At 42.0% G+C, this 18,999-nt stretch overlaps 1 protein-coding gene across 4 annotated transcripts in view; it reads left to right on the forward strand.

Annotated features, from left to right (window-relative positions):
• CAMKK1 (calcium/calmodulin dependent protein kinase kinase 1) overlaps positions 1–18,999 on the forward strand; it is a 291,620-nt gene that overhangs the window by 123,305 nt on the left and 149,316 nt on the right. For all 4 annotated transcript variants that reach the window (XM_040336721.1, XM_040336720.1, XM_040336723.1 and 1 more), the window contains 2 exons: positions 165–212; positions 6,367–6,420. In XM_040336721.1, coding sequence (XP_040192655.1) covers positions 165–212; positions 6,367–6,420 — 102 coding nt within the window. The remainder of the gene's footprint in view (positions 1–164; positions 213–6,366; positions 6,421–18,999) is intronic.

Below are 18,999 nucleotides of genomic sequence, written 5' to 3' on the forward strand. Positions count from 1 at the left end.
AAGGTCATCTGCCTATTGTCCATACCCTCATTACAAAGGAAATTTATAAAAATTTAGATTGACCTTTTCGAGTTATATTTTAAAAGTAATAGTTGTTTGCTGATATTGTTACTATCTTTTTCTGGACTGATGACTTTTTTTTTTTCTTTTTCTTCTTCTTTAAGGATTGTGTGCAATTGAACCAGTACAAACTACAAACTGAAATTGGCAAAGTGAGTATTCCATAAATGTTAAAAACTTAAATATTTGTCATGTATTGTTTGTCCAGATAAATTGAGTAACACAAGTTGGATATACAGTTGTGCTCATAAGTTTACATACCCTTGCAGAATTTATAATTTCTTGGCCATTTTTCAGAGAATATATATGATAACGCAAAAAAATTTCCTTCATTTATGGTTAGTGTTTGTTTGAAGCCATTTATTATCAATCAACTGTGTTTACTCTTTTTAAATCATAATGGCAACAGAAACTACCCAATTGACCCTGATCAAAAGTTTACATACCCCAGTTCCTAATACCGTGTATTGCCCTCTTTAACATGAATGACCGCTTGAAGTCTTTTGTGGTATTTCTGGATGAGGCTCTTTATCTTCTCAGATGGTAAAGCTGGGCATTCCTCTTGGCAAAAAGCCTCCAATTCCTGCAAATTCTTATGCTGTCTTGCATGAACTGCACGTTTTGAGATCTCCCCAGAGTGGCTTAATAATAGTGAGGTCAGGAGACTGAGATGGCCACTCCAGACCTTCACTTTATTCTGCTGTAGCCAATGACAGGTCGACTTGACCTTGTGTTTTGGATCATTGTCATGTTGGAATGCCCAAGTACATCCCATGTGCAGCTTCCTAGCTGATGAATGCAAATGTTCCTCCAGTATTTTTTGATAACATACTGCATTCATCTTGCCAATCATTTTGACCAAATTTTCTGTGCCCCGAATCTGGAGCCCATAGCCCTGAGTCTTACTGTCTAACCACCAGGTCATGAGTGCAGTGGGCAGGCTGCATGAAGGAGCCAAGCAGGCGGATGAGAGAAGCGAGCGGGCGAGTAGAGATGACATCTCTCTCCCCCAAGTGACTGGGTATACAGCGGGAGACAGGCAGTGCCTCGCTGTATCATTCCCCAGCTAGTAGAGAGCGGGTGGGTGAGCAGAGATGACATCCTCTCTCTCCCCCTGCCCTGCATCACCGCTCTTCTACCCTGCAAAGCGACTGAGTATACGGTGGGAGAGAGAGAGCGGGCAGAGCCAGGAGCTCCACTGATGATCTGAACCCGCTCCATGTAGACCGCATGTTCGGGACTCAGGAGGCCGCAGGATAGGAACCGAGATCTGAGTGGGAGGGAGCGGCAGCCGAAAGTGGTGGTGAGAGCCAGAGGCTTTGGATTTGGGATTGGAGTAGGAGGGAGCAGGTGCAAACTCTGCTAAAAGCCAGTGGATGGTGAGCATTGCTGGCCAGAACCAGGTAGGTCCTTCTCCCCAAATAGTCTGCCTGTGAGTGTGGACTAAATCCTGTGGCTGAACTGTTCACTAATTGGAGCACTAGCATGGACCACCAGTGGTACTGGCACATCTTCCACACTTAGACAAAATAAAATGCAACACTGCTTGGCTTCCATTGGGCCTGGTTCCCATCTATGCGGGTTTGCGCTGGGACGCCACCCCATTTATTTGAATGTGCTGCCATATTTGCATTTCCTGCAGAGAAAAGGTGCATGCAGCATTTTAAAAATGCAGCGGTTTGGAAATCGTATGGTGATTTTTGCACCATGCAATTTCCTAGCGTGTCCTGCACCCACAAAGGCACTGCATTTTTAGATGCATGGGGTGCCATTAGGAATGAATGGCAGCCCCGCATGTTTTTTAACCACTTAAGGACCACCCCATGTACATATACGTCCACAATATGGCACGTACAGGCACATGGGCGTATAGGTACGTCCTCGCCTATTAGCGGGTGGGGGGTCCGATCGGGACCCCCCCCGCTACATGCGGAGGTCGGGTCCGCTCGGGGAGCGATCCGGGACCACGGCGCGGCTATTTGTTTATAGCCGCTCCGTCGCGATCGCTCCCCGGAGCTGAAGAACGAGGAGAGCCGTGTGTAAACACGGCTTCCCCGTCCTTCACTATGGCGGCGCATCGATCGCGTCATTCCCTTTATAGGGAAGACACGATCGATGACGTCATTCCTACAGCCACACCCCCAAACAGTTGTAAACACATACTAGGTGCACCCTAACTCCTACAGCGCCACCTGTGGTTAACTCCCAAACTGCAACTGTCATTTTCACAATAAAGAATGCAATTTAAATGCATTTTTTGCTGTGAAAATGACAATGGTCCCAAAAATGTGTCAAAATTGTCCGAAGTGTCCGCCATAATGTCGCAGTCACGAAAAAAATTGCTGATCGCCGCCATTAGTAGTAAAAAAAAAATAAAAAAAAAAAATGCAATAAAACTATCCCCTATTTTGTAAACACTATAAATTTTGCGCAAACCAATCGATAAACGCTTATTGCGATTTTTTTTACTAAAAATAGGTAGAAGAATACGTATCGGCCTAAACTGAGGAAAAAAAATGTTTTTATATATGTTTTTGGGGGATATTTATTACAGCAAAAAGTAAAAAATATTGCTTTTTTTTCAAAATTGTCGCTCTATTTTTGTTTATAGCGCAAAAACGAAAAACCGCAGATGTGATCAAATACCACCAAAAGAAAGCTCTATTTGTGGGGAAAAAAGGACGCCAATTTTGTTTGGGAGCCACGTCGCACGACCGCGCAATTGTCTGTTAAAGCGACGCAGTCCCGAACTGTAAAAACACCTTGGGTCTTTAGGCTGCATATTGGTCCGGGGCTTAAGTGGTTAAACAGCAGCGTGTGCAGGAATCGCAGCAATTCCTGCACCCAGAGTCAAAACATGCTGCTGTTTATGAACACGCATTCATTCTTAATAGCACCCCACACATCTAAAATTGAACTGCAGGGAAATCGCAAAGTTGAAAAGCTGCTAAGTTTTTATGTGGAAAATGCAGGCACAGCAGCCCATTCAAATGAATAGTCTGCAATGCCTGCACGAAAATGCGCTTTTTAAACCTGCATAGATGTGACCCAGGCCTAAGGCGTTACTAAAGTAATTTTTTTTTTAAATGAAAAAGCTGGACCCCCTGCAGGTTTAACCGCTTTGCCTACTTTCCACTTTCACCCCCTTCCTGCCCAGGCCAATGTTTACCTTTCAGCGCGGTCATGCAGCACTTTTTTCACCTTCACTGATGTGCGCTGATGAGGCTACACTGATGGGCCGCACTGATCAGGACACTGATCAGTGCAGATGTCAGTGCAGATGTCCCCTTTCACACAAGCCGGTTACTGGCTCTCTCCTCTCCTCCAGCAAGTGTGTTTACATCATGATCAGTTGTGATTGGAAATAATGCGCTTCAATCACCCTGACGCCATATCAACCATGGTGCCGTGATGATTGAAGCGCTAACACCAGCCACTGCCCCGACAAATATACTGCATTACCACACCCCCCAGTGCCTGCAAAAAGGTTGGTGATCACTGCTTTGTGCTCTAGCCCCAGATCTTTTGCAGACCTAGCAATGCCCCTGGTTCACGCGTCGAGTATGCAAATTAGCTAGATACGCCAATCCACAAACGTACGTCCGCCCAGCGCATTTTTTACGTCGTTTACGTAAGGCTTTTTTCGGCGTAACGTTACCCCTGCTCTGAGGCATACGCAATGTTAAGTATGGACGTCGGGCCAGCGTAGAATTTTCCGTCGTTTGCCTAAAACGTTTGCGAATAGGGCTTTGCGTAAATTACGTTCACATCGTCTAGGCATTGAGCAGGCATAATTTAATTTGAAATTATGACGCGATACTGAGCATGCGCGCGCATGCGCCGTACGGAAAAAGTGTGATTTACGTTGGGTCAAGCTTATTTTACATAAAACACGCCCCCCTGTCTCTCATTTGATTTAGGCGTGCTTACGCCGGCAGATTTACGCTACGCCGCCGTAACTTTAGAGGCAAGTGCTTTGTGAATACAGCACTTGCCTCTGAAAGTTGCGGCAGCGTAGCGTTACTACGATACGCTACGCCCATGTAAAGATACGCCTAGCTACGTGGATCTGGCCCCTAATGTCTTGTGTACAGCAGTAAAACGCTGTGTAGTATTAATATGGTGCCTAGCAACCTGCATTCAGTATTCACTGTACCAGTAAGGTTTAAAACTTGAATTGATCAGTCTTTGTATAGAAAGTAAAAAAAAGTAAAAATAATTTTATTCTGGAAAGAGGAAAAACATTTTTTTTTTTTTTTTTGTATTTTCTAACAAAAGCATAGGTGTGTTTCTCTTTCATTGAATGGCACAGCTCTGCTTTGGATGGACATCGACTTGGTATATCGGCACCTTAGGGAATTACACTTGATGCACTTCAGAACAAAATACAATTTTCCTGCCAGTCATCTTGGATTTTACCCTATAATGCTGCACTACCGTGCCGCAATCATGTGCATTGCATTGGACTTCCTGACACCTATTGGATGCGTTTGGCAAGCAGAACTCAAACTGCACGCAGAATTAAAAATACCACAGCCATGACATGTGAACAGCATATCATAGACACACTCCTAAACCTTGTGGCGGCCTTCCCATAAGGGTTGAAGCTGTTATAGCTGCAAAGGGTGGGCCAACTTAATATTAAACCCCTACTGAGTGTAAAGGCAGGTGTCACAAATTTTTGGGTAAAATAGTGTATATAGAGACCTTGCCAGGTCCAAAATCAATATTGAGCAAAATTACCGTATTTATCGGCATATAACACGCACAGGCATATAACACGCACCTTCATTTTAAGAGGGAAGTTTCAGGAAAAAAAGTACATTTTAAATAAAGAACTTTGAAGCAAAATAAGGGTCAGTGCCCATCAAGCAGCCTGATCAATGCCCATCTGTAGCCTCACAATTGCCCATCAATGCAGCTTGATCAATACCCATCTGCAGCCTCCCCATTGCCATGAATGCAGCCTGATCAATGCCCATTTCAGGGAGGGGGCGGGATGAGCGCCATCAGATTACATATAGCGAGAATCTCCTGTTTACTCAGTGGCCTCTTTAATACAAAGTCCCTCCTCCTGGACCGGTTTCTATGATGGACAGAACACTGGTCCGATGCTGGCCCAGAAGACGGGACTTCTTATTACAGATGCTGCTGAGTGAACAGGAGATTCTCGCTGTTTGTAATCTGACTGGGGGTCCCCCCCCCCCATTCTCTCCAAGGCAGCCCAAATTGCAGTATCGGCGTATAAAACGCACACACTATTTGGAACCAATTTGAAGGGTCAAAAAGTGAGTGTTATACGCCAATAAATACAGTAAATTCGGCTCACCACAAAAGTTTGTTTCTCATTTAGCCCCTTGGGAGAATGAATTGCCCACGTCTGTTTTTAAAAAGTGATCCGTTATCTGACAATTAAAAGGATCTACAAAGAAAGTAAAATTTTATCAAATCCTGGTAAGAGGTTTGCTTATTGTCTTTGCAATGTTTTGAAGATGGTCAAGTAGAATTACTTCCAGTATCACAACCTGATGTCTTGGGTTGCAGCCACTGGAACAATCTTCTTGTCATTAAACAAGGCCTTTACTTTTCCAGCCAACATCCTAAACTCTAAATTGCTAATAGTAACTTTAATAAGCTCCATGGAGGGATGACCGTTCACAATCAGGGAACCACGCCTTCTCTGGTCTTTGCACACCGCTGTTTAAAAAATATATATATTCCAGGTGCTCTTCTTTTTCTAGGAATGCCGGGATGGGTTAGAGTGGTTCTGATTGGTCCGCACCAGCACTTGACCTTGCTGATCAATCAGAACTGCTTTGTTCCCTTCCGGCATCCGTAGGGAAAGAAGAGGAAGACCCACAATGGTGGGTGCAGCTGGGAAAAGGGGGAGTGGGGTGGGGGTTAACTATAAATGAACAGAGAGATGCAAATGGAACCTGGTTCTCTTCTTTTTTTGCTCAATGTCTTCCACCTGGATTACTTTGGTCACAAAGAGAGATATATGGTACATTTTCATAAGTGGCACATCATTATATAATACACAAATACAAATATATGTGAACATATGAGATCAAAATGTTGCTGTCATAGGGCAGCTGGTGGCCTTTGTTCACTAAAGACACCCAATGGTTGGTGAACGTTATTGTGGCGATGAAAAGAATATTGATTGATTCAGTATTAAAAATAGAAGCAGGTCTCGAGAGGCATAATAATTTTATGCTAATCTTTGTGTAAATGTCTAGCAATGTGAATTCTGTAAAATGTGGAATATGATATGCAATAGTAACTCTGTGTTCTTTGTTATAGGGCTCATATGGAGTTGTAAAGCTTGCCTACAATCAAATGGATGATAAATATTACGTAAGTGATACCTGATCTATGACCTACTGCAATTTACAATGATAATTTTGGAATAAAATGGGCCTATATTCGAGAATAAGATCACCTACTCTTCAAAACTCACAAGTTTAGCAGAAGCCTTAAATTGTTTAGGTTTTTTGTTTAAAAAAAAAACTCTGTTGCGTCATTTGACAATCTATCACATAGCCAAATCCTATGGTCAATTTGGTGATAAGATTTTGAATGAAACCAAATATAATTTTAGTTGGTTGATCCTCCCCATCAGATAAGATCATCTGACCAGATGGTTTGGCATTAGGCCACACAATCAGCTGCAGTGAGATTACATTGAAGTGGTTTTCTCTTGCCAAACTGAAGCTGGATACACACTTTTAGATTTACCAAAACCATATAAAATGAGGTCAAACCTAAACACTTTAAATTTGTATGCATTCAGGCAGGCCCTTGAACTACATAGTTGAAGGTAAATCTAAAGGAAATCTAACAACTTAAGTTGTACAGTGTGTATCCAGCTTTAGTCTTTCAGTATCCAGTACTTCTTTTACCGCTTATTGGTTTAAAACCGGGGTGTCCAAACTTTTTGCAAAAAGGCCCAGATTTGATGAAGTGAACATACGTGAGGGCCGACCATTTTTGTCTGACATTCTTTTACCATTAAAATTTGGTCTAAGGCCCCTTTCACACCTGTGGACCGTAAGTCCGCTTTTTCATCCATCCGTTTGCAGATGAAAAGGGGACATACATTGGTCCCTATGAGATCGCGGATGTCAGCAGATGAACATCCGCTGACACCCAATCTTGCCCGATTCTGCAGACGGAAGAAAACCCTATTTTTCCTTCCGTCATCGGATCGTATGAACACGGACAGACAGTCCGTGTTTATCCGATCCCCCCCATAGGGGAGAGCGGAGAAAAGACAGGGCGGTCCCTGCACAGTGTGGGGGACCGCCCTGTCATCCGCCGGCTCAGCAGGAATCAACAGAGCGATCCCCGCTGAGCAAGCGGAGGTTTACGGGGCGGATCATTACTGATCCGCCCTGTGTGTAAGTCCGAGCACTAATACACTGCCCAACAAGAATTCTCTTGCCTTTGTGGCTGTGTGTGGTGAAGAGATGAGTGTGGGCATGTTATTTGGAGATATTTATCTGTGTGTGTGTGTGTGTGTGTATGTATACTCTTCTATTTTTTGTGCCCCCCAGTGAATCCCTGTGCGCCGCTCAGGACTAAGGATGAACTCGGGCTTGTTAGTCGGATAGTTGGATATACTGTATATATCGGCGAATAACACACACCTTCACTTTAAGAGGGACGTTTCCGGAAGAAACTTGCATTTAAGAAAAAAAACCTGTGAAGCAAAATAAGGGTCAGTGCCCAGATATGTTAAATCCAGTATTTCACTTCAGTTTAACCGGTTCCCGACTGGCTCACGTGCAGGCTCGGGCTGGGGGGAAAAAAAAGACCCGGGCATTTAAAACTGAGCAGCCAACTTTTCCAGTGACCAGGGGGGCAGGGGGTATGGGTCGGCTGACATTCGCGGGGATCGCTGGTGTCAGTCCTCCACACTGTAATGTGCAGGGACACTGATATAAAGGGGCACTGCAATGATTACAGTGCAGTCCTCTTTATATTAGTGTCCCCGTCCTATTGTGGCCATACAATGCCAGTACAGTCTGTCTCCTATTCTGCCCAGTGACACTGACCTGCTCTCTTTCTGGTGGTGCGGTACAGCGTGGCTCTGTCTCTCTGGTGGTGTGGGTACAGTGTGGTTCTCTCTCTGGTGATGTGGTACAGCGTGGCTCTCTCTCTGGTGGTGAGGTACAGCGTGGCTCTCTCTCTGGTGGTGAGGTACAGCGTGGCTCTCTCTCTGGTGGTGAGGTACAGCGTGGCTCTCTCCCTGGTGGTGAGGTACAGCGTGGCTCTCTCTCTGGTGGTGAGGTACAGCGTGGCTCTCTCTCTGGTGGTGAGGTACAGCGTGGCTCTCTCTCTGGTGGTGAGGTACAGCGTGGCTCTCTCTCTGGTGGTGAGGTACAGCGTGGCTCTCTCTCTGGTGGTGAGGTACAGCGTGGCTCTCTCTCTGGTGGTGAGGTACAGCGTGGCTCTCTCTCTGGTGGTGAGGTACAGCGTGGCTCTCTCTCTGGTGGTGAGGTACAAATCGTCATTTATGCTAAAGGCAAGGGATGCAATGTTAAAAAATGATAAATGGTCGATACAGATTGGGGGCAATGACACCTCTGTTTGGAAACCAGCAATAAATGCCCTGACCTTTTTTTAAATGGTATAAAAATGAGGATACAAGAGTGTTCCAGATCCTGGTTGAAGGCAAAATTCCTCCGATAGACTCTCTTGGTTTAGAATGTAGAAATATATGGATACAATATCAACAACTTCGAACATATATTCAATCATTAGTAAAAAAGGGGCTATTGGATAGACTGGCTACAGAATTTGAGCTATTCATACAGGAGCAAAGACCAGCACATGTATTATCTGTAATATACCAATACCTTCTTCCAAAAAATATCCGGGAGTCTGGGCGCTCTGGTCCCATCTCAATTCGGTCAGAAGAAGAACTAATATTTATAACCAGATGGGAGGAAGAGCTGGGAAGGATCATTCCCAGATCAGAATGGGAAAGCGCTTTCCTTATAGCACATAAGCTATCAATATCAAGTAGATACCAGGAAAGAAATTACTTTTGTTTCTATAACAGCCATGACCAGTCGAGGCATGGACTTTACTAGACTGCTGAATGTATGCTGTGAAATCTGGCACCAAGCTATCAGTAGTGGATTCTTTAAGTCCTGCAAGTTGTGAGGTGAGGCTCCCATGGATCAAACTTTTTTTTTTGCACATCCCACAGATGCTTTATTGGATTGAGATCTGGAGAACGTGGAGGCCAAGTCAAAACCTTAACCTCCTTTTGTTTTGCTTAAACCATTCTCGGACCATATTTGCAATGTGGCATTATCCTGCTGAAAGAGACCACTGCCATCAGGGAATACCATTTGTACTTGGTTAGCAACCATGCTTAACCACTTCCCGCCCACCCGGCGGGTGGCCATCTATATATGGCCTCCAGCCACTGGGGGGCGTGCGCACGCCCGGCGCGTCACCGAGATGCCGATGCGCGTGCCTGGCGGCCGCAAAGTGCGCCAGGTACCCGCGATCGGCAGTGACATGGAGCTCTGTGTGTATTAATGTGAATGGTCCCAAAAATGTGTATAAAAAAATAATAATAAAAAAGTCAGAATTCTATCCCCTATTTTGTAGCCACTATAACTTTTGCACAAACCAATGACTACGCTAATTGTGGGGGTTTTTTTGTTGTTTTTTTTTTTTTTTTTTTACCAAAAATATGTAGAATACATATCGGCCTAAACTGAGAATTTTTTTTTTTTTTTTTTTAAATGGGGTATTTATTATAGCAAAAAGTAAAAAACATTTTTTTTTTTCAAAATTGTTGCTCTTTTTTTGTTTATAGCGCAAAATATAAAAACCGCAGAGGTGATCAAATACCAACAAAAGAAAGCTCTATTTGTGGGAAAAAAAGGACGTCAATTTTTTTTCGAAGGCACGTCACACAACAGCGCAATTTTAATTTAAAGCGACGCAGTGCTGAAAGCTGAAATTTTGCCTGGGCAGGAAGGGGGTATATGTGCCCAGTAAGCAAATGGTTAAGTGGGTGCTATGTGTCGTAAAAAAATCCACATGAATGGCAGGAGGTTTCCACGCTGAACATTGCCCAAAGCATCACACTGCCTCCACCGACTTGTCTTCTTCCTATACTGCATCCTGGTGCCATCTTTTCTCCAGGTAGCAATGCACACACACCCAGCCATCTCCATGATGTAAAAGAAAATCAGACCAGGCCACCTTTTTCCATTGCTCCGTGGTCAAGTTCTCATATGCCCATTGTAGGCACTTTTGGCTGTGGACATGGGTCAGCTTGGGCACTCTGACAAGTCTGCGGCTACACATCCCCATACTGTACACGACTGCACCTTTTTTCTGTTTTTAACACATCAACTTCAGGGACAACATGATTACTTGCTGCCTGATATACCCACTGATTTTCAGATGCCATTGTAACAAGATGATCAATTTAATTCACTTAACCTGTCCGTGGTCATAAAGTAATGACTGATCTGTGTATGCCATGCCCTATTTTGTAACCACATTATAGCGTAACACAACCCAATTAAAGCATTAGGAAAAATGTAAGGGATAAGTATTCAAGCCCTACATCTTTGCAGAGTTATCAGTGCTACCTTTCAAGCAGTGTTACAGAAAGTGTTTTGTGGTACATTAAATTGCTTAGGGTCATGAAATAATATCAATAAATGGGCAGACAATACATTTCAGCTCATACCAGATGCTTTGGCACCACCTGTATTCATTACTCTAAATTCAATTTTTTATTATACTGTATAGTCTGTATAGTTTATGCCTCATGTTACCTCCTATCTGTGTTCCGGCTGAAGATGAGAGCTGCAGTGGATGCGTAGATGCAGAGTGGATTGAACAAAAGAAGTGCCATGCTATTATTCAGCCAAGCATAATTTAATCAGTTTCATATTGTAGTTATTCCATTGTAAGAAGAAGAGATTGAGATTGAATTTTGCTCTTGTCAACGCACATTTGGTTTAGCTTTAAACCTTTTTATTATTTTATCAAGCCTAGTACGATGAATTGGTATAGCACATGGGGATAATGGTAGAAGCATATCACAGATTTTTCAACTACTAGTTCAGACAGCAGTATTCACCATTACTTTCTAACCATCACCTTGATCAGTGAATGTAGGTTATACAGTATTTGGACAGTTTGAGGTATTCCTTTGAACATGAGAAACAAAAGTATAGCTCTTGGTACCCAGGGAGGCTACAAAGTTTATTTTTATTTATTTTTTTGCAGAGATAAAAAAAAAAAAATGTTTATGCATTGTATAATATGCAGTTCTATATATATATATATATATATATATATATATATATATATATATATATATATATATATATATATATAGAACTGCAGGAACAATTGTATGCATTGTAAAGGTAGCAATGAAATGGGTTATACAGTAAAGAGACCAGTAATATAAAGGTTTTTCAGCGATATATTTAAATCTGCTGTGGTAGGATTTTGAGCAAAGTTAAGGTGCTGTGTCCGAAGAAATAGTAGGTAACCATCAAGACTTGGGCTAATGCCGCATACACACGGTCGGAATTTCCAATGGAAAAAGTCCAACGGGAGCTTTTCATCGGATATTCCATCCGTGTGTATGCCTCATCGGACTTTTTGTGATGGAATTTCCGACGGACTTGGTTCTCTCTATCTAGTTTTTCCCGTCGGAAAGTCCAGACGTGTGTACGCGGCATTAGTGTTTCAGAACATCCCCCTAAGATTTTTGATAATTATTTTGTCTCAAGTAGAAAAATGTATGGATTTGTAGCTGTTGACCTTTTTCTTTTTTTTTTTCAAACATATTAAAGAACCTCTTGACCTCTGGAAGATTTGCCCCCCCCCCCCCCCACCTTAATGAACAGGCCAGTTTTTTGTGATACGGCACTGCTTTACTTAAATTGACAATTGCACTGTATATAGTGATTGGTTTGCACAGAAGCTTTCCGACAGGAATTGTGTGATGGCAGGATGTTGTCGGATAATCCGACTGTACGATCCATCGGACAATTGTTGTCGGAAGTTCTGACAACAAATATGTGATAGCATGTTTTAAAATTTTCCTACAACAAATGTGTGATGTCGGATAATCCAATTGTGTGTAAAGAAGTCCGTCAGAAAAAAATCCAAAGTACAAACACACATGCTCCCAACCAATGCTAACCATAAGACGACATTAGCAACTTAAATAGGAAATGTCCCAAACAATTTGATGAGGTTTGGTTACCTTGGACAGCCTGAGTGCCTGGGGTGACATAATCTGCTGCTGGGAGCTGCCTTTCTCCCTGCCCTGTGTGTACGAGGCATTATAGCGTCTACAATCTATGAGCTATAGTTATGGGAAAATAATGTATACTAGTAATGGCAGCGATCAGCCACTTATAGTGAGACTGCGATGTTGCGGCAGACAAATCGGACACTGAGACTTTTTGGGGAGGGACCAGTAAAACAAATTCAGTGATCAGGGCTAAAAAATATGCATTATTGCTGTACTAATGACATTAGCTGGAAAGGGGTTAACATCGGGGGGTGATCAGAGGGTTAACTGTGTGCCTAGCCAGTAAAGGAACACAAACCTACCAGCATAGATTTCTAGTCCAATGTTTTACTGTTTCAATCCACATCTGGAAAATGTGCTTGGCCATATTTCACTTTAATTTATCTAAATCTAAACATGATATCAGACAGGTTGGAACATTTTTGATTGTATTTAGAAACATTTTAGATTGTTTAGAAATTAGAAATTTTACTTTTTATTAGTTTATTTTAAAATCTGCTTTAAAAAAAACTAGTTAACCACTTAAGACCCAGGCCTTTAGGCAGCTAAAGGACTCGGCCAGTTTTTGCGATTCGGCACTGCGTCGCTTTAACTGACAATTGCGCGGTCGTGCAACGTGGCTCCCAAACCAAATTGGCGTCCTTTTTTCCCCACAAATAGAGCTTTCTTTTGGTGTTATTTGATCAGCTCTGCGGTTTTTATTTTTTGCTCTCTAAACAAAAATAGAGTGACAATTTTGAAAAAAATTCAATATTTTTTACTTTTTTTCTATAATAAATATCCCCCAAAAATATATAAAAAAACACATTTTTTTTTCCTCAGTTTAGGGCGATACGTATTCTTCTACCTATTTTTGGTTAAAAAAAATCGCAATAAGCGTTTATCGGTTGGTTTGCGCAAAATTTATAGCGTTTACAAAATAGGGGATAGTTTTATTGCATTTTTATTAATTTTTTTTTCTACTAATGGCGGCGATCAGCGTTTTTTTTTTTTTTTTCGTGACTGCGACATTATAGCAGACACTTCGGACAAGTTTGACAAATTTTTGGGACCATTGTAATTTTCACAGCAAAAAATGCATTTAAAATGCATTGTTTACTGTGAAAATGACAATTGCAGTTTGGGAGTTAACCACAAGGGGGCGCTGAAGGGGTTATGTATGACCTCATCTGTGTTTCTAACTGTAGGAGGGTGTGGCTGTAGGTGTGACGTCATCGATTGTGTATCCCTATAAAAGGATCACACGATCGATCACGGCGCCACAGTGAAGAACGGGGAAGCTGTGTTTACATACAGCTCTCCCCGTTCTTCAGCTCCGGGGACCGATCGCGGGACTCCAGCGGCAATCGGGTCCGCGAGTCCCGCGGTCATGGAGCTTCGGAATGGGTCGCGGTAAAGCGCCCCCACGGCTGGGCTTAAAGAGCCACGTACATGTAGGTGGATGTGCCCAGCCGTGCCATTCTGCCGATGTATATCGGCGTAAAGGGGTCCTTAAGTGGTTAAAGAACACTTCTTGAAATGATTACAATTTAAGACAGCAAATCCTTAGCAGATTGAAATATTTACATTGATCAGCCATAACATTATGATAACCAACCTAATATTGAGTAGAGGCCCCCCACTTTTGCCACCAAAATGGGCCCAACCCATTACAGCATGGACACCACTAGACCTCTGAAGGTATGCTGAGGTATCTGGTACCGATGCCAAAGCAACAATGTTTGGGTAGGTGGCACATGTCAAAGTAACATTCACATGAATGGCAGGACCCAACGTTTCCTAGAAGAACATTGCCCAAAGCATCACCCTGTCTTCACAGGTATGTTTTCTTTCTATACTGCATCCTCGTACCATCTCTTCTCTAAGTAGGTGACATACACGTGCCCGGCCAGCGACATGATGTAAAAAAAAAAACAGACCAGGCCATCTTTTTTTCATTGCTCCGTGGTCAAGTTCTGATGTTCACGTGCCCATTGTAGGCGCTTTTGGTTTACCAGTCCCTAGATGAGGCGACTGCATTCATTTTCATTTTATCAGGCTTAGCCAGTTTTCAGCAAGTACAGGAAATGCCTGATATGTAATACTTTTTTATTTCCAGAAATTCAGTGTTCTCACTACCTGTGCAATAAGCAGCACAAACACCCTTAGCTATTACCTTTAAACTACAAATCTCATCAATCCAACTTGCAATGGAGATGAACAAAGGCAGACCTGTTTAACCACTTCAGTCCCAGACCATTTGGCAGCCTAAAGACCAGAGGACTTTTTACAATTTGGCACTGCGCTGCTTTAACTGGTAATTGTGCAGTCCTGCAATGTTGTACCCAAACTAAATTTGCGTCTTATTTTTCCCCACAAATAGAGCTTTCTTTTGATGGTATTTGATTGCCTTTGCGATTTTTATTTTTGGCAATATAAATGGAAAAAGACCAAAAAAATATATTAAAAAAATTATATTTTCTACTTTTTGTTATAAGAAAAATCTAATAAACTCAATTTTAGTCATACATTTAGGCCAAATGTATTCAGCCACATGTCGTTGGTAAAATAAAATGTCAATAAGCGTATATTTATTGGTTTGCGCAAAAGTTATAGCGTCTACAAACTAGGGTACATTTTCAATGATTCAATGAGAGAGGCACATATAACACTAATATATAAGGAAACTAAAGATCCAAAATTATGTTCATCATATAGGCCAATAGCATTATTAAATACTGATCTTAAAATATTGACAAAGACATTCACATTAAGATTACAACCCCTGTTGAGAAATATTATTGACGCAGATCAGACAGGATTTATGCCTCAGAGAACAACAAATGTTAACATACGTAGGCTCTATACAAATATACATAGCCATCATATTCAGGAGGCATCTAGGACGGTGGCCTTGTTGGATATAGAGAAGGCCTTCGATACAATCGAATGGCCTTTTTTGTGGGAAATGCTTAAAAGGATGGGATTCCCATTAGTATTAAATGGATCCAAACAATATATGGGAGACCCAAGTCAGTGGTCAAATTGGGAGGAAAATTATCGTCTTCTTTTCAGTTGGTATGAGGTAGAGGTATGAGGCAGGGCTGCCCTCTTTCTCCAGCACTCTTTGCAATAGTGAAAGAACCACTGGCAGAGGCCCTTAGGATGTCGCCAAATATTCAGGGACTGCGTGTGGGGGGCTGGAGGAGAGAGTAGCCCTATATGCAGATAAGATGTTGCTTTTTTTGAAAGATGCGGGACCATCTTTAAATGGAGCTTTAGAATTACTAAATACTTTTTCACTTTTTACAGGGCTCAAAGTGAATTGGGGCAAGTCTCTATTGTTCCCTATTGATCAGGGAGCACAGGACATAGCTGCCCCAAATCTACCATTGAAATGGGTGACGGAATTTAAATATCTCGGCATAATTATATCTAGACAGGTGAAGGATTTCCGAGTAATGAATCTCGATCCAGGGGTACAAGAGCTAGGAAAAAGGTTAAAAATATGGGAAACACTGCCTTTGTCACTATTGGGACAAATAAATTTAGTGAAGATGAAAATTCTGCCCAAATTTTTGTATATATTCAGGAATTCTCCACAATGGCTGCCAAAAAGCTTTTTTACGCAGTTACACAGAATGCTCTCTACATTCATATGGGCAAATAAACCAGCTAGAATTAAATTAAGTACACTCGTGAGACCGGTAGTACAGGGAGGGTTGGCCTTTCCAGATTTTTATAGGTACTATCTAGCTACACAGTTGGTGACGGTAGGGAGATGGTTGAACCCTGATGGGTTTGACTCTGCTACTATGTTGGAAGAAGCAGTGGTCCAGTCGGTGGAGGGACTGCTGTATAGGGGGATAAAAACGAGACGAGATCTAACCCCTTCAATGATAACAACAGTTTGGATATGGAAAGCTGCTGTAAGAAAAGAAGGATACTCCAAAACAAAGTTATCCCCAAATACCCCATTGTGGAGAAATCCTGAGTTACCACATTTGGATTCCATTCAGGATCCAGGGGCATGGACTAAGTATGGAGTAAAAAGGATATCACAAGTACTACAGGAGGAGAAGTTCTATACATATGTAGAAATGAGGCAATAATGGAAGTTTCCACAGAATTATGTTTTCAGATATATGCAACTTATTCATGCTTTGTTAGCCCAATTCCCGGGAGGAATCCCACAATTAATGGAATTGGGTTTGGAACAAATGGTAAAAATGGGGAAAAAAGTCAATTTCAACTATATATGCATATTTAATAAAGGCTACATCTCCAGATATGAGTAAAGTAAGCGAAAATTGGAGAAGAGACGTTCCAAATTTGGTGGAGGAGGATTGGGAGGAAGTATGGAGGTTTCCATTTCAGATCTTGGTATCACTTTGAGATGAATTAATACAATTTAAAATAATACATAGAAGCCATTATACACCATATAAGTTACATAAGATCTCCCCATTAAACCCTCAAAACTGTTGGAGATGTGCAGATATGCCAGGTAATTGTATGCACATATTTTGGTCATGCCCGAAGATAGTAGCATTTTGGAGAGAGGTCCTGAGAGTGATTGCTATAATAACATCAATAGTTCTGGAACAGGAGGCAGAAATCTGCCTGTTAGGATTGGTAGGAAAAGATAACGTCCCTGTGGGAAGGAGAACACATCTGGGTTTATTATTATTTTATGCTAGAAAAGCGATAGTTTTAAACTGGAAAAAGGCAGAAGCTCCCTCGATAGTACAATGGAAAAATCTAGTAAATACAAATCTGCCATTGTATAGGGAGACATATTGCAATAGAGGTCATGGGGAGAAATACAAGAGAGTATGGGAAAGCTGGATAGAAAATCCTATGACAGCTTCTGGTTAAAATAAGGTCTAAGGGGAGGATAACCACACCATGGAATAAAGGAAGGGAGGAAGAAGGGTGTAAAAGTTATGAGTTAGGTGAAATGAATGTGAAATTGAATTTTAAGGAGGCTCCAGAAGAGAGCAGATATGTGTTAAATGTATAATGTGAATGTATATGTGTATGTATGTTACTTTTTGTATGGGGGGGAATGGAAAATTAATAAAGAGATTTTTTTTAAAAAAGGGTAAGTTTTCTGGAATTTACACAGCTTTTAGTTTGACTGCTCTCATTTCTTGAGGTGCTAAAATGGCATAGCAGTACAAAACCCCTCCAAATGACCCCATTTTGGAAAGTAGACACCCAAGGAAATTGCTGAGAAGCATGTTGAGCCCATTGAATATTTTTTATTTTTTTGTCCCAAGTGATTGAATAATGGCAAAAAAAATCATATATTGCTCACACATGCCATGGTTATGTGGAATTGCACCCCAAATAAATGTTGCTGCTTCTCCTGAGTACGGGGATACCACATGTGTGGGACTTTTTGGGAGCCTAGCTGTGTACGGGACCCCGAAAACCAAGCACCGCCTTCAAGATTTCTAAGGACGTACATTTTTGATTTCACTCCTCACTACCTATCACAGTTTTGAAGGCCATAAAATGCCAAGATGGCACAAAACCCCCTCAAAATACCACATTTTGGAATGTAGCCACCCCAAGCTATTTGCTGAGAGGAATGTTGAGTCCATGGAATATTTTATATTTTGCCACAAGTTGTGGGAAAATTACAAACTTTTTTTTTTGCACAAAGTTGGCACTAAATGATATATTGCTCACACATGCCATGGACATATGTGGAATTACACCTCAAAATACATTTTGCTGCTTCTTCTGAGTACGGGGATATCACGTGTGGGACTTTTTGGGAGCCTAGCCACTTACGGGACCCCAAAAACCATTCACCGCCTTCAGGATTTCTAAGGGCGCAAGTTTTTAATTTCACTCCTCACTACCCATAACAGTTTCGAAGGCCATAAAATGCCCAAATAGCACAAAATGACCCCATTTTGGGAAGTAGACGCCCCAAGCTATTTGCTGAGGCATGGCAAGTATTTTGCAGCTCATTTGTTTTTGAAAATGAAGAAAGAAAATGTATATATTTTTTTCTGGGGGGGGGGGGGGTGATTTATGCGCCTATGCGCCTATGCGCCTATGTGTACTGGTGTCAGTGGTCTGTTGGTGCAACTTACTGTGAGATGTCTTCTCTCCTCGGCGCCGGACCTAAAGACCGACACGAGGAGAGATGACATTCCTTCCTCTTTATTTACAATTCACAGACAGAGGAAGAAGCTCATTCGCCAGGAGCGATCGTAAGGGGGTGGTCATAAATTGGTGGCCGCCCCCTCATCACGGATTGCTCCTGGAACGATTCTGACCACCACCTGCTGGGAGGCAGAGAAGTATATATACGCCCATATGCCTGCCCGTGCCTTTGTGTCAACGTATTTTGGCCTGCGGCGGTCAGCATCTGGTTAAAGCCTAAATCCATATTTACTGTGCATTTTAGTTTTTGGGCTACGCTGGCCCAAACAAAAACTATTCCCTTTACTAACACATTTGTCTGCTGGACCATTTTGTTTGTATCTTTTAGGTTACTTTATGGTAAAGCAAGGGAGCAGAAACCCCTGTAGTGTATTAATGCTCTTTACTAAACACAAATGCTGTACATACAAAGTAATTGCAGGAAAACAGTACAAGACATATACAGTATTACAATTGTG

This window comes from Rana temporaria, chromosome 2 (genome assembly GCF_905171775.1).
Source record: "Rana temporaria chromosome 2, aRanTem1.1, whole genome shotgun sequence".
NCBI classification, from domain to species: domain Eukaryota; kingdom Metazoa; phylum Chordata; class Amphibia; order Anura; family Ranidae; genus Rana; species Rana temporaria.